The sequence below is a fragment of the Nerophis lumbriciformis genome, linkage group LG27 (genome assembly GCF_033978685.3).
Source record: "Nerophis lumbriciformis linkage group LG27, RoL_Nlum_v2.1, whole genome shotgun sequence".
NCBI classification, from domain to species: Eukaryota; Metazoa; Chordata; class Actinopteri; order Syngnathiformes; family Syngnathidae; genus Nerophis; species Nerophis lumbriciformis.
The window spans coordinates 16,031,937-16,044,495 of NC_084574.2; the positions used below are offsets into that span (position 1 = coordinate 16,031,937).

Sequence of the window (12,559 nt, forward strand, 5' to 3'; positions counted from 1 at the left end):
AATAATTTTCCAAGATTTAATTGATAATTTTAAACCATTAAGCCAATTCTAAAAAATGTAGGTTTTACTTTCAGAAATCGACATTTATGTAGAAAAATGTTTGCTTGGAGCATAATGATGTTGAAATACATTTCTATGTTGCCATCATTTATAAATATGCCCAAATTGATCTCTTCTCTCGTTAATGGGGACATCTCCACACCCTTGTCTCACATTCCACAAAAAGATGATTGACAGCCCCTGCAGCTCCACAGGTGTAACAGAACGTCAACCCCCGTGTGCAACAAATGCGGAAGTCATAAATATCACTTCCGGGATGTGCACCCGAATAACTGTCCCGGTCGGCTTCTCATCGCGCGACCAACTTCATCGCTCCTCTCCGATCATTCAGCAAATACTTGAGTTTTTGAGGTTTTTAACCTGACATCAACATGCCTTTAAAGTTTGAACTGTGTCCCGGGAGGATGATTGGAGGCAACCATCCGTGTTTTATTATCGCTGAAATCGGACAAAACCACCAGGGAGACATCGAGATTGCCAAGAAAATGATCAAAATGGCAAAGGTAATAACCGCTACACGGATATACAACTAAGAGCTTTGTTTCTTTAAACGTCTTGTTTCTGCTTGGTTATTGGACAAGTTGAATTAAATAAACTATAAATAATCAACTTTGGATGTCCGTTTTTTAGAATGCCTCGTTTTAAAACGTGGCTTGAAACGCCTTAATTAACGATAAAGACTGTAAAATATATACATTGCGTATCATTTCTTTGCACATACGCATGAATAGGGAAGTAAGTCTAATAGTTCTGTTCGTCTTGTTCGTTTTTTATAAATGTATACTTATTTATAATATACATTAAAATGTATACTATACTATAAAATGTCTGCCTTACTTTAATTCATGTACAGGACTGCGGTGCTGATTGTGCCAAATTCCAGAAAAGTGAACTGCAGTACAAATTTAACAAACATGCCTTAAAACGCGCCTACACGTCCAAACACTCTTGGGGGGCCACTTATGGAGAGCACAAGCGCCACCTGGAGTTCAGCCATGAGCAGTACAGGGAGTTGCAGAAATATGCAAAGGAAGTGGGAATCTTCTTCACCGCCTCAGGAATGGACGAGGTATGTCAAAAACTACAACAAAATTCTACTTTATACATCACTTTAAAGAAATGTAACGTTTAAAAAAGTGTTTCCCACCTCTAGATGGCAGTAGAGTTTCTCCATGAGCTAAATGTGCCTTTCTTTAAAGTGGGCTCAGGAGACACCAACAACTTCCCGTATCTGGAGAAGACGGCAAAGAAAGGTGGAACCCTGGATAGATTTATTAAATCATATAATTTACTGTTATGTTGAATTCTTGTTTTATGTGTCAGGACGTCCCATGGTGGTTTCCAGTGGGATGCAGTCCATGGAGACGATGCGTCGGGTGTACAAGACGGTGAAAGAGCACAACCAGAACTTTGCCATTCTGCAGTGTACCAGCGCCTACCCTCTTGAGTCTGAGGACGTCAACCTCAGAGTGATCACCGTAAATAGAAGGCAATATAACCTAATATAGATGCATGCATTGTCCTATAATCTTTCAATCCACAGGAATACATGAAGGAATTCCCAGATATTCCAATTGGATATTCTGGCCACGAGTCTGGAATCAGTATTTCGGTGGCAGCTGTTGCTTTGGGGGCAAAAGTCATCGAGCGCCACGTGACACTGGACAAGACGTGGAAGGGAAGTGACCATGCGGCATCGCTGGAGCCCTCTGAGCTGGCCGAGCTGGTTCGCTCTGTCCGATTGGTGGAGAAGGCCCTGGGTAGTGGCGTCAAGAGGATGCTTCCTTGTGAGAAGCCATGCCATGACAAGGTGAGACAACTGTTATAGAAAAAAAGTTTACATACACCCACTATGGGCATGAGTATCTTATGAGTTCAGGACTAGGGGTACCCCGATTTGATCATTATTTTGGATATCAGTGAAAATAAAACAAATATGGGATTATATAGCCTTTTATCCAAAATATTTGCTATGAGATCCTATACAAGCAGTCCTGCAGCGCATTTACTTGTGCAAAGGTATGTAGACAGCCAGTTAACATCAAAATGTCTTCCAACTACCATACAAGTTTGATCTTTCCTCCTTGTACTTAAGCAAAGTAATTTACAAAGGTAAACATGTAGGTGATATGTTTCTAGAAACTAGCATTTGCGTTACACTGTAACAAACGCACCCGCGTTCTCTGGGAGTTGCTGCCACTATGCTAATTAAGGAGTCACGAGTGGTACCTGATATTCACCTGAGATTAAACAATAATTAAGCACAAGACATATTTGACCATTAGCCACAACACGTTCAGGCTTATTTTTAAAAACCCACAAATTAATCCCGCATAACAAACATCTCCCCCTCCTATCCATATAACCCGCCAGTACAATACAAACACCTGCACAACACACTCAATCCCACAGCCCAAAGTGCAGTTCACCCCCCCCAAAGTTAATACAGCACATATATTTCCTAAAGTGCTCAAAGTTACATACGTGATGCGCACATAGCGGCATGCACGTACGGGCAAGCGATTAAATGTTGGAAGCCGCAGCTACGCGGCACCGCGCATCCATCGCAAGTCCTTCTGGTAAGTGTCTGTTCGTCCCAGTAGTCCACAGGCCAATGGTAAATCCACAAAGCGGTCAAAAATGAGGATTAGTTCCATATAGTAGCTCGTAGCAAAACGATTTGGCTGACAGGTGCTCCAGGTGGTGTCGTGACGTCAATTTCCGCTTCCGCACCGGATGTCTTTTATATCCCCACAATGTATTAAGTAAAAATGTTTATATTACCATGATTATTGAATATGCCTATAACAGTTCATAATACTTCCTAAATGCGTGACATAATACGTATATATACACTTTTTTCCCCAGCTAAACACAAGCTAATTGTGACGGGCAATATATATATTATGGCTGCAACAACTAATCGATTAAATCGATTAAAATTGATTATAAAAATAGTTGGCGATTAATTTAGTCATCGATTCGTTGAATCTATGCTATGCGCATGTGCAGGGGCTTTTTTATTTTATTTTTTATTTATTTTATTTTTATTTTTTAATAAACCTTTATTTATAAACTGCAAACAGCTGAGAAACAATAATCAAAATAAGTATGGTGCCAGTATGCTGGGTTTTTTTCTCAATAAAATACTGGAAAGGATAGAAATGTAGTTTGTCTCTTTTATCCGATTATTAATCGATTAATTGAAGTAATAATCGACAGATTAATCGATAATCAAATTAATTGTTAGTTGCAGCCCTAATATATATATATATATATATATATATATATATATATGTATGTATGTATGTATGTATGTATGTATGTATGTATGTATGTATGTATGTATGTATGTATGTATGTATGTATGTATGTATGTATATATATATATATATATATATATATATATATATATATATATATATATATATATATATATATATATATATATATATATATATATATATATATATATATATATATATATATGTATATGTATATGTATATGTATATGTATAAACAAAGTCCTCCACCAGTGCCCTGTATTCGTCATCATCACCATCCTCAATACACCCAACTATCGCAGAGTCATCAGAAAACTTCTAAAGGTGGCAGGACTCTGACTGATAGTGGAAATCGGTGGTGTAGATGGTGAAGAGGAAGGGGGAGAGGACTGTGCCCTGCGGGGTCCTGGTGTTGCTGACCAGCCTGTCAGACACACAGTCCTGCAGTCGCACGTGCTGCGGTCTGTCAGTCAGGTAATCAACAACCCAGGACACCAAGGGGGCCTCCACCTGCATCGTCTCTAACTTCACACCCAGTAGCCCGGGCCGTATTGTATCGAAAGCACTGGAGAAGTCAAAAAACATGACCCTCACACTGCTCGCAGGCTTGTCTAGGTGGGTGTGGGCTCGGTTCAGCGGGTAGATGACCGCGTCCTCCACTCCCAGTCGGAGCTGGTAGGCGAATTGGAGTGGGTCCAGGTGGGGCTTGATCGTCGGGCGGAGTTGTTCCAGGACCAACCTCTCCATGGTCTTCATGATATGGGAGGTTAGAGCCACCGTCCTGTAGTCCTTCGACGTGCTGGGTCTCGTGCACTTGGGGATGGGGGACCACGCATGAGGTTTTCCACTGTGTGGGGACTTTCTGCAGCCTAAGGCTCATGTTGAAGATGTGATGAAGCACACCACACAGCTGTGGGGCGCAGGCTTTGAGCACCCTGGGGCTCACACCATCAGGACCCGCGGCCTTGCCTGTGTGTAATTTCTTTAGCTGTGCATTCACCTGTTCTGTCTGTTCTGACAGACACACTGGGGGGAGGGGGGGTCTCAGGTGGTTGGGGGCCGGGGGGTTCGTCAACCTGAGGGTGAGGTGTTAAGTGGGGGGAGGTAGTCATTGGAGTTGGGGGGCAGTGAGTGGATTGGTTCGCTGAAGTTGTCAGGGGGCAGGAGCTTGTCGGAGCCACTGTGTCAAACCTGTTAAAGAACTGGTTTAGCTCGTTGGCCCTCTCTTTGTCTCCGTCCACCCCCTTACCCCCCGACGGTTTGAGGCCGGTTATGGTCTGCATACCTCTCCAAACCGCCTCCATGTTGTTGTCCTTCAGCTTCCCTTCCAGCTTCCTCCTGTAGTTCTCCTTGGCCTCCCTGAGTTTGGTCTTCAGCAGCCCCTGAACTCTTTTCACCTCCTCCCTGTTACCAACATTGAATGCCCTCTTCTTCTCATTCAGTAGGGCTTTGATGTCCTTGGTCAACCACGGCTTGTTGTTTGGGTAGCAGGGGACCGTCCTTGATGAGACGTTTGAGTCAACACAGAAGTTGATATAGTCTGTGATGCACTCTGTGAGCCCTTCAATGTCCTCTCCATGAGCGCCAGTCAGTTACTTAAAGCTAGCAAGAACAATCCATACACCCACAACACATCTCATCTGCTTTTGTTGTTGTAAACGACAATATCGCTGAGAGGCTCTGTCTTTTAAACAGCCTCAAGTTGTCTCCAAATTTGTCAAGTTTAGAACAGCAGCACATTCCCCCTTCACAATAACAGCGCGTTGCACAACATCTGGTCCGACTGTGATAACAAAATAAAGGTTTATAAAAAGTACCTTGCACAATCATAAAGTGCTTTAAACACTTATTAATACGTTTACATAATTATTATGCTTTGTCTTAGAATGCTAGTGAAAAGTGTCTAAAGATGTATTGAGGCAATAAATCTGAGCAGTTTTGCATTTATTTAGCAAACATTTTAAAAGCTAAAGTGAAAAAAGGCATAAAACGGAATTGCCATTAACGAGAATACCTGAATTGTATTTTTTTCATATTCCTATTTTGTTTACAACATAGGCGGAATTAGTTTCTTCTTCTACTATTTCTGGAAAAAAAAAGATAACTGCGCATGCCCAGATGGTTAATTCTAATTAAATTAATGTGCACATCATGGTAGGATCATTTTATTTAGTGTCCATATAAACAGCTGATTTGGAGCCCTGATCAACCAATTTTTAGATTAGATGCACATGTAAACATAGCTAGATACCCAGTCTCCAAGGCAGAAGCGTATTGGAAAGTATCCACTAACAAACATGTCTGGTCCATGTGCTTAATTTAATGATTTATTGTGACCACTAGGTGTCTCCAAATAAAAAATTACCACTCCACTTCAAAAGCATAATTATTTCATAAGCTTAGTGTTTTCATACCTAGCATTGTTTTGTTGTGTAACTTAATTTGATCAAGCCTTTTACATCATTTCACACTACAAATTAATAGTATGTGCTATGATTCCTGCTGATAACGTATCAAATTAATATCGTTATCGTCCAATACTTAAGGCTCTTATATCGGTATTACATCGGAACTGGTTGGTTTGGGACACCCCTAGTTTGGATCCTAATTGATTTATTTGAACTGTTCTTTTTCCAGAGTTGAATGATAATTCATCTTCAATTCTTTTAAAAAACAAGAATGTGGTTCCCAGGTTTCAAGATGTGTCGTGTTGTCTTATTTACGTGGCTCCACTTCGACGGCGTCTTCTCCCCGTCAGTTTTTAACGCTTCCATATAGAGTCTACTGACTGATATGAGTTTGAACTATACGCTACGAGCCAGTCTGCCCCACAACAAGAAGTCAGAGGGAAAAAAGCTTATTGACAACAGCGTCAGACTACAATGGCAGACTCGCGCAAAGCTCTTTGAGTAAAACTTTACCATATGTGAAGATATCAGCTGACGTCACTTAACAGGTCACAAATTGGGCAAATTCTAAGCGGCTCGTTTGGAGGAAATATGCAAAAAGGCAAGATTGTTCTATATTTTGGGGAATTTTCAGTTGGTATGCAGATCCCAAATACACAAAAACAGGTGCTTATAGGTAAGAAAAGTCCCATTTATGCAGGCCCTATTTTGCATTTCCAACTTTTCAGACTTATGTAAGGTCGGTGTTTTTAAAGCATCCCTTGTTTCATTTTTATTCTACTCCCAAATCTCTAAATCAGGGGTCGGGAACCTTTTTGGCTGAGAAAGCCATGAAAGCCAAATATTTTAAAATGTATATCCGTGAGAGCCATATAATATTTTTTGACACTGAATATAACTAGATGCGTGCATTTTTAAATAAGACCAACATTTTTTGAGTATAATAAGTCTCTTATTCTTTTTAATAACATTGTTATTCTGAAGCTAACCAATAATAAATAAAATACTTCTTACCATTAATGCGACTTCTTGAACGGGTGCGGTAGAAAACGGATGGATGGATTCAAATGCATGACAATGTTTTATATTTTGAACGTTATTTTTAACAATGTGATTACCAGCTGAATTATTCATTACTTATCAGGTTAAAGGGGAACATTATCACAATTTCAGAATTGTTAAAACCATTAAAAATCAGTTCCCAGTGGCTTATTATATTTTTCGAAGTTTTTTTCAAAATTTTACCCATCACGCAATATCCCTAAAAAAAGCTTCAAAGTGCCTGATTTTAACCATCGTTATAAACACCCGTTCATTTTCCTGTGACGTCACATAGTGATGCCAACACAAACAAACATGGCGGAAAGAACAGCAAGCTATAGCGACATTAGCTCGGATTCAGACTCGGATTTCAGCGGCTTAAGCGATTCAACAGATTACGAATGTATTGAAACGGATGGTTGTAGTGTGGAGGCAGGTAGCGAAAACGAAATTGAAGAAGAAACTGAAGCTAATTGAGCCATATCGGTTTGAACCGTATGCAAGCAAAGCCGACGAAAACGACACGACAGCCAGCGACACGGGAGAAAGCGAGGACGAATTCGGCGATCGCCTTCTAACCAACGATTGGTATGTGTTTGTTTGGCATTAAAGGAAACTAACAACTATGAACGAGGTTTACAGCATATGAAATACATTTGGCAACAACATGCACTTTGAGAGTGCAGACAGCCCAATTTTCATCAATTAATATATTCTGTAGACATACCCTCATCCGCGCTCTTTTCCTGAAAGCTGATCTGTCCAGTTTTGGAGTTGATGTCAGCAGGCCAGGGAAGCTAGGGTCGATAGGGGGTTTAGCTCGCTCGTCTGCGGGAACAAACTGCCGCCATTGCTTGCCGTGCTACCGAGGTCCTTTGTCCCTGAATTGCTCACACACTCCGGCAGATTCAATGGGGGTCTGGCGGCAGATTTCTTTGACTTTATCGTTGGAAATGCATCTGCTTTGAGTGTCGCAGGATATCCACACATTCTTGCCATCTCTGTCGTAGCATAGCTTTCGTCGGTAAAGTGTGCGGAACAAACGTCCAATTTCTTGCCACTTTCGCATCTTTAGGCCCCTGGTGCAACTTGAATCCATCCCTGTTCGTGTTGTTACACCCTCCGACAACACACCGACGAGGCATGATGTCTCCAAGGTACGGAAAACAGTCGAAAAAACGGAAAATAACAGAGCTGATTTGAGTCGGTGTTTGAGAAAATGGCGGATTGTTTCCCAATGAGAGCGAATATTAGAAAGGCGTTTAATTCGCCAAAATTCACCCATTTAGAGTTCGGAAATTGGTTAAAAAAATATATGGTCTTTTTTCTGCAACATCAAGGTATATATTGATGCTTACATAGGTCTGGTGATAATGTTCCCCTTTAAGCAATGTCAGCTAAGATTTATCTGAGAGCCAGATGCAGTCATCAAAAGAGCCACATCCGGCCCAGCTCTAAATGGTCATGTTCAAGAACTTAAGAGATTCCCACAAGATATAATCTTATATCTCATCTTTAGAAAAGCCATATAGGGTAACTTTCCAGGCGCTCAACAGGTACCGGCAAAAGATGCTCAGTACTATTCGCCGCTTTTTCTTGAAACTGGTAGCCAGAACGTTTCTTTGTAGATGTAACAATTGTGTATCTTTGACTTTCAATGGGCTTCTCAAGGAAACTAGAGTTAAGACAGTAATGGGTCTTTAGAATGCAACAGTTTTGGCCGAGATGAAGAGAATGCAGATTTTCTTTGTACACAACTTTAGGTTTATGTTGTATTTTATTAAAATACAAACCTATTAAGAGTGTCCCACTGGGATCTAATACAATTTTAAAATACCCGTTTAGATAAGTAGTGCTGAAAGTTTATTTTAAGTTGACAAGGGCTAGCCTGCTCAACTTCTAATTAGTTACAATGATTGATTGTAGTTGTTAGTCTCTTTGGCAATATACAACGATTTGATTGACAGCACTCATTGGACCTACCAATACTCAGCACAATGAGAAAGTCCAAGGAACTCAGTGAAGATCTAAGAAAGACAAAAGTTGATTTTCACAAGTTGGCAAAGTCTTTTGGAGACATTTCTAAACAAATTCAGAATCCTGAGATCAGTGCAATAAATTAGTCCAGTTTACTTGGATGCACTTTTCCAAATACGACCAAAGTTGAATGAATCTTACTTTTTGTACAATTTGGAACTCGACCAACATATCTAGGGAAAATATGTCTCTAAAGCCAAACCAACATGATGCCATGTTTAACTTGCCCATGTTTTGATTTTTGGGGGCTTTTTCTGTCAAATTGTTGTCTCCTTATACTTTTTCAACTATTAATAATGTTAAAATGTTACTTTAAAAATGATGTGCACTCCATAAAGGTTTTATGGTGGTCATTAGGAGTATTAAAAAAAAAATCGATTTTTGAATTAATCGCAATTCTTCTTTCTAAGGATTCTTAATCGATTAAAAAAAATTGATTTAATATATATATACTGTACAGGCCGAAAGTTTGGACACACCTTCTCCTTTTCTTTATTTTCATGACTATTTACATTTTAGATTGTCACTGAAGGCATCAAAACTATGAATGAACACATGTGGAGTTATGTACTTAAAACAGGGTGAAATAACTGAAAACATGTTTTATATTGTAGTTTCTTTAAAATAGCCACCCTTTGCTCTGATTACTGCTTTGCACACTCTTGGCATTATCTCCATGAGCTTCAAGCACACCTGTGAAGTGAAAACCATTTCAGGTGACTACCTTTTGAAGCTCATCAAGAGAATGCCAAGAGTGTGCACAAAAGTAATCAGAGCAAAGGGTGGCTATTTTGAAGAAACTAGAATATAAAACATGTTTTCAGTTATTTCACTTTTTTTTGTTACGTACATAACTCCACATGTGTTCATTCATAGTTTTGATGCCTTCAGTGACAATATACAATGTAAATAGTCATGAAAATAAAGAAAACGCATTGAATAAGGAGAAGGTGTGTCCAAACTTTTGGCCTGTACTGTATATATAAATAAATATATATTTTTTAAAATCTGTCCTGTCCAGCCACTCATGCAAATCATATTGTTGATGTAGATGCCCATATCTGCTGTACAGATTTACTTTAGAAAAGAGAAGTTTGTGGTACTTCTCTTGTTGCCTTATTGGTATTTGACTTTATTAAATGTTTGAGTAGAATTTTATTAAACAAAACCAGTTTTCTTTTAGGTACCGGTAATATAAAAAGCGGTTTATATATTTAATGGAGGAATGTAGTTAATCATAAAACCGGCACCCAATGTTATTAAAAAGTATGGATTTTGAATTGAGAATCGTTCTGAATCGAATGGCTACCCCCAAGAATCGAATCGAATTGAATCGTGTGGTGCCCAACGAGTCACAGCCCCAAGTAGTCCTAGTTTGATACAGGATATATTTCTATTTCCATCACTTTGTACAGAAATAATTCATTTAAAATCTGAACAAATCATAAGTCCACCAGTGTTCTGAAGTAGATTGTGTTTATAGAAAAATCAATGACATGTTTTTTCCCCCTCTCAAGCTGGGGAAGTCTGTGGTGGCCAAGGTGAAGATCCCCAAAGCAACTGTCCTCACTCTGGACATGTTGGCGGTGAAGGTGGCTGTGCCAATGGGTGTAGCTGCTGAGGACATCTTCCAGCTGATTGGCAAGGTTGTCACTGAAGACGTGGGAGAAGATGAGAGTGTCACACCAGAGGTGGTGGACAGCTATGGGAAGAAGGCCAAATGCTGATAGTATGCAAGTAAAGCACTTAAATGATGAGGACATTAATCAAATGGGAATAATTTGGTGGGTGATTTGTTTTCTTGTTTAGTTTCAGTTACCAGGAACAAGAGGAGGGTAATTGCCCTCGGAGGTGACACAAAGCCTGCTCGCTTCTGTTCCTAAAAGCAATCATGCACTGATGAAAAATAAATCAACAACATGATTATGAGTAATTAGCAGTCATGGTCTTATAAGGTTGAGGGGGTCAGCTAATTAGCCACTACATCAGGGCTATTCAACTGGCGGCCAAATCCGGCCCAGAAATGACATACCATTCCCCAGGTTCAGTTCAGAAATTGGAAGACAAACATTTTTGCAACAAATTCCTAAAAACACAAGAGTGCTCCTGTTGTACTCTACTGGATCTTTGTTATCACGTGGGCAGATCCTTGCATTGACATTTTAATCTTGATAGCAAACAGAACACTTGGAATTTACTTAACAGAGGCGCGTTCCTCAAGGCACCTCTTTAAGTCCTCTCCTTTTTGGCAGTTACAATTTTTTTCAGAATTCAATTAATGCACAGTAACTAAGGTGTTGCTGTAGCTTGTTTACTTCAGATGCAGTCAGTAGTCATTTGTTCATACTAGTAGTGTTCCTCAAGGTTCCATTTTAGGTCCTCATTTTTTTTTCATTTGGGCGATTCAACTGGTGGCCCAAGAGTTCAGTTCGAAAAACCTGTGAGAGACTTGCATTTTTGCAGAAGGTCAATAAAAAACAGCGTGCTTCTGTCACTGACAAAATAGACAAAAACTAAATGTCTACTGCAGAGGACATTGGATCTCTGGAATATACAAAATAAAACCGTAAAGGAAACATGACCAACAAATACATTTAGTTGCATATTCTTGCACCTGATCTGCTGTTATTCTTCTTTGTATAAAACCATGTCAGTTTGTTTGGTGCCTGTTTTATTAAGATTTAAAGGCCTACTGAAATGTGATTTTCTTATTTAAACGGGGATAGCAGGTCCATTCTATGTGTCATACTTGATCATTTCCCGATATTGCCATATTTTTGCTGAAAGGATTTAGTAGAGAACATCGACGATAAAGTTGGCAACTTTTGGTCGCTGATAAAAAAAGCCTTGCCTGTACTGGAAGTAGCAGACGATATGCGCGTGACCTCAGGTTGTGGAGCTCCTCATATCTGCACATTGTGTACAATCATGGCCACCAGCAGCGAGAGCGATTCGGACCGAGAAAGCAACGATTTACCCATTAATTTGAGCGAGGATAAAAGATTTGTGGATGAGGAAAGTGAGAGTGAAGGACTAGAGGGCAGTGGGAGCGATTCAGATAGGGAAGATGCTGTGACTCTAAATTAAGTATTTATTACTTAGAATATGTTCCCCATACTAAAGTGTTACCAAAAACATATAACTTTGTCTTGAATTAAAAAAAAAAAAAACATTTTATTTTTCACTAAAGAAGGGTTCGGTGAATGCGTATATGAAACTGGTGGGGTTCGGTACCTCCACCAAGGTTAAGAACCACTGATCTAGCCGAGCCGGAAGGCAAAGCTCTCAATTTACCGGTCGATCTACGTTCCCATCCTCACCTATGGTCATGAGCTTTGGGTGATGACCGAAAGGACAAGATCACGAGTACAAGCGGCCAAAAGGAGATTCCTCCGCTTGGTGGCGGGGCTCTCCCTTAGAGATAGAGTGAGAAGCTCTGCCACCCGGGGGGAGCTCTAAGTAAAGCCGCTGCTCCTCCACATGGAGAGGAGCCAGATGAGGTGGTTTGGGCATCTGGTCAGGATGCCACCCGAACGCCTCCTTAGGGAGGTGTTTAGGGCACGTCCGACCGGTAGGAGGCCAGGGGGAAGACCCAGGACACGTTGGGAAGACTATGGGAACGCCTTGGGGTCCCCCGGGAAGAGCTGGACGAAGCGGCTGGGGAGAGGGAAGTCTGGGCTTCCCTGCTTAGGCTGCTACCCCCGCGACCCGACCTCGGATAAGCGGAAG

General features: G+C 40.4%; 1 protein-coding gene across 1 annotated transcript; it reads left to right on the top strand.

The window, feature by feature from the left end:
* Positions 1 to 307: 307 nt before the first annotated feature.
* On the top strand, positions 308 to 11,419 carry nansa (N-acetylneuraminic acid synthase a). Its single transcript, XM_061922795.2, has 6 exons — positions 308 to 563; positions 914 to 1,129; positions 1,214 to 1,313; positions 1,384 to 1,538; positions 1,604 to 1,870; positions 10,348 to 11,419. The coding sequence occupies exons 1-6, from the start codon at positions 432 to 434 to the stop codon at positions 10,555 to 10,557; spliced, it is 1,080 nt and encodes a 359-aa protein (XP_061778779.2). The 5' UTR covers positions 308 to 431; the 3' UTR covers positions 10,558 to 11,419.
* Positions 11,420 to 12,559: the final 1,140 nt, after the last annotated feature.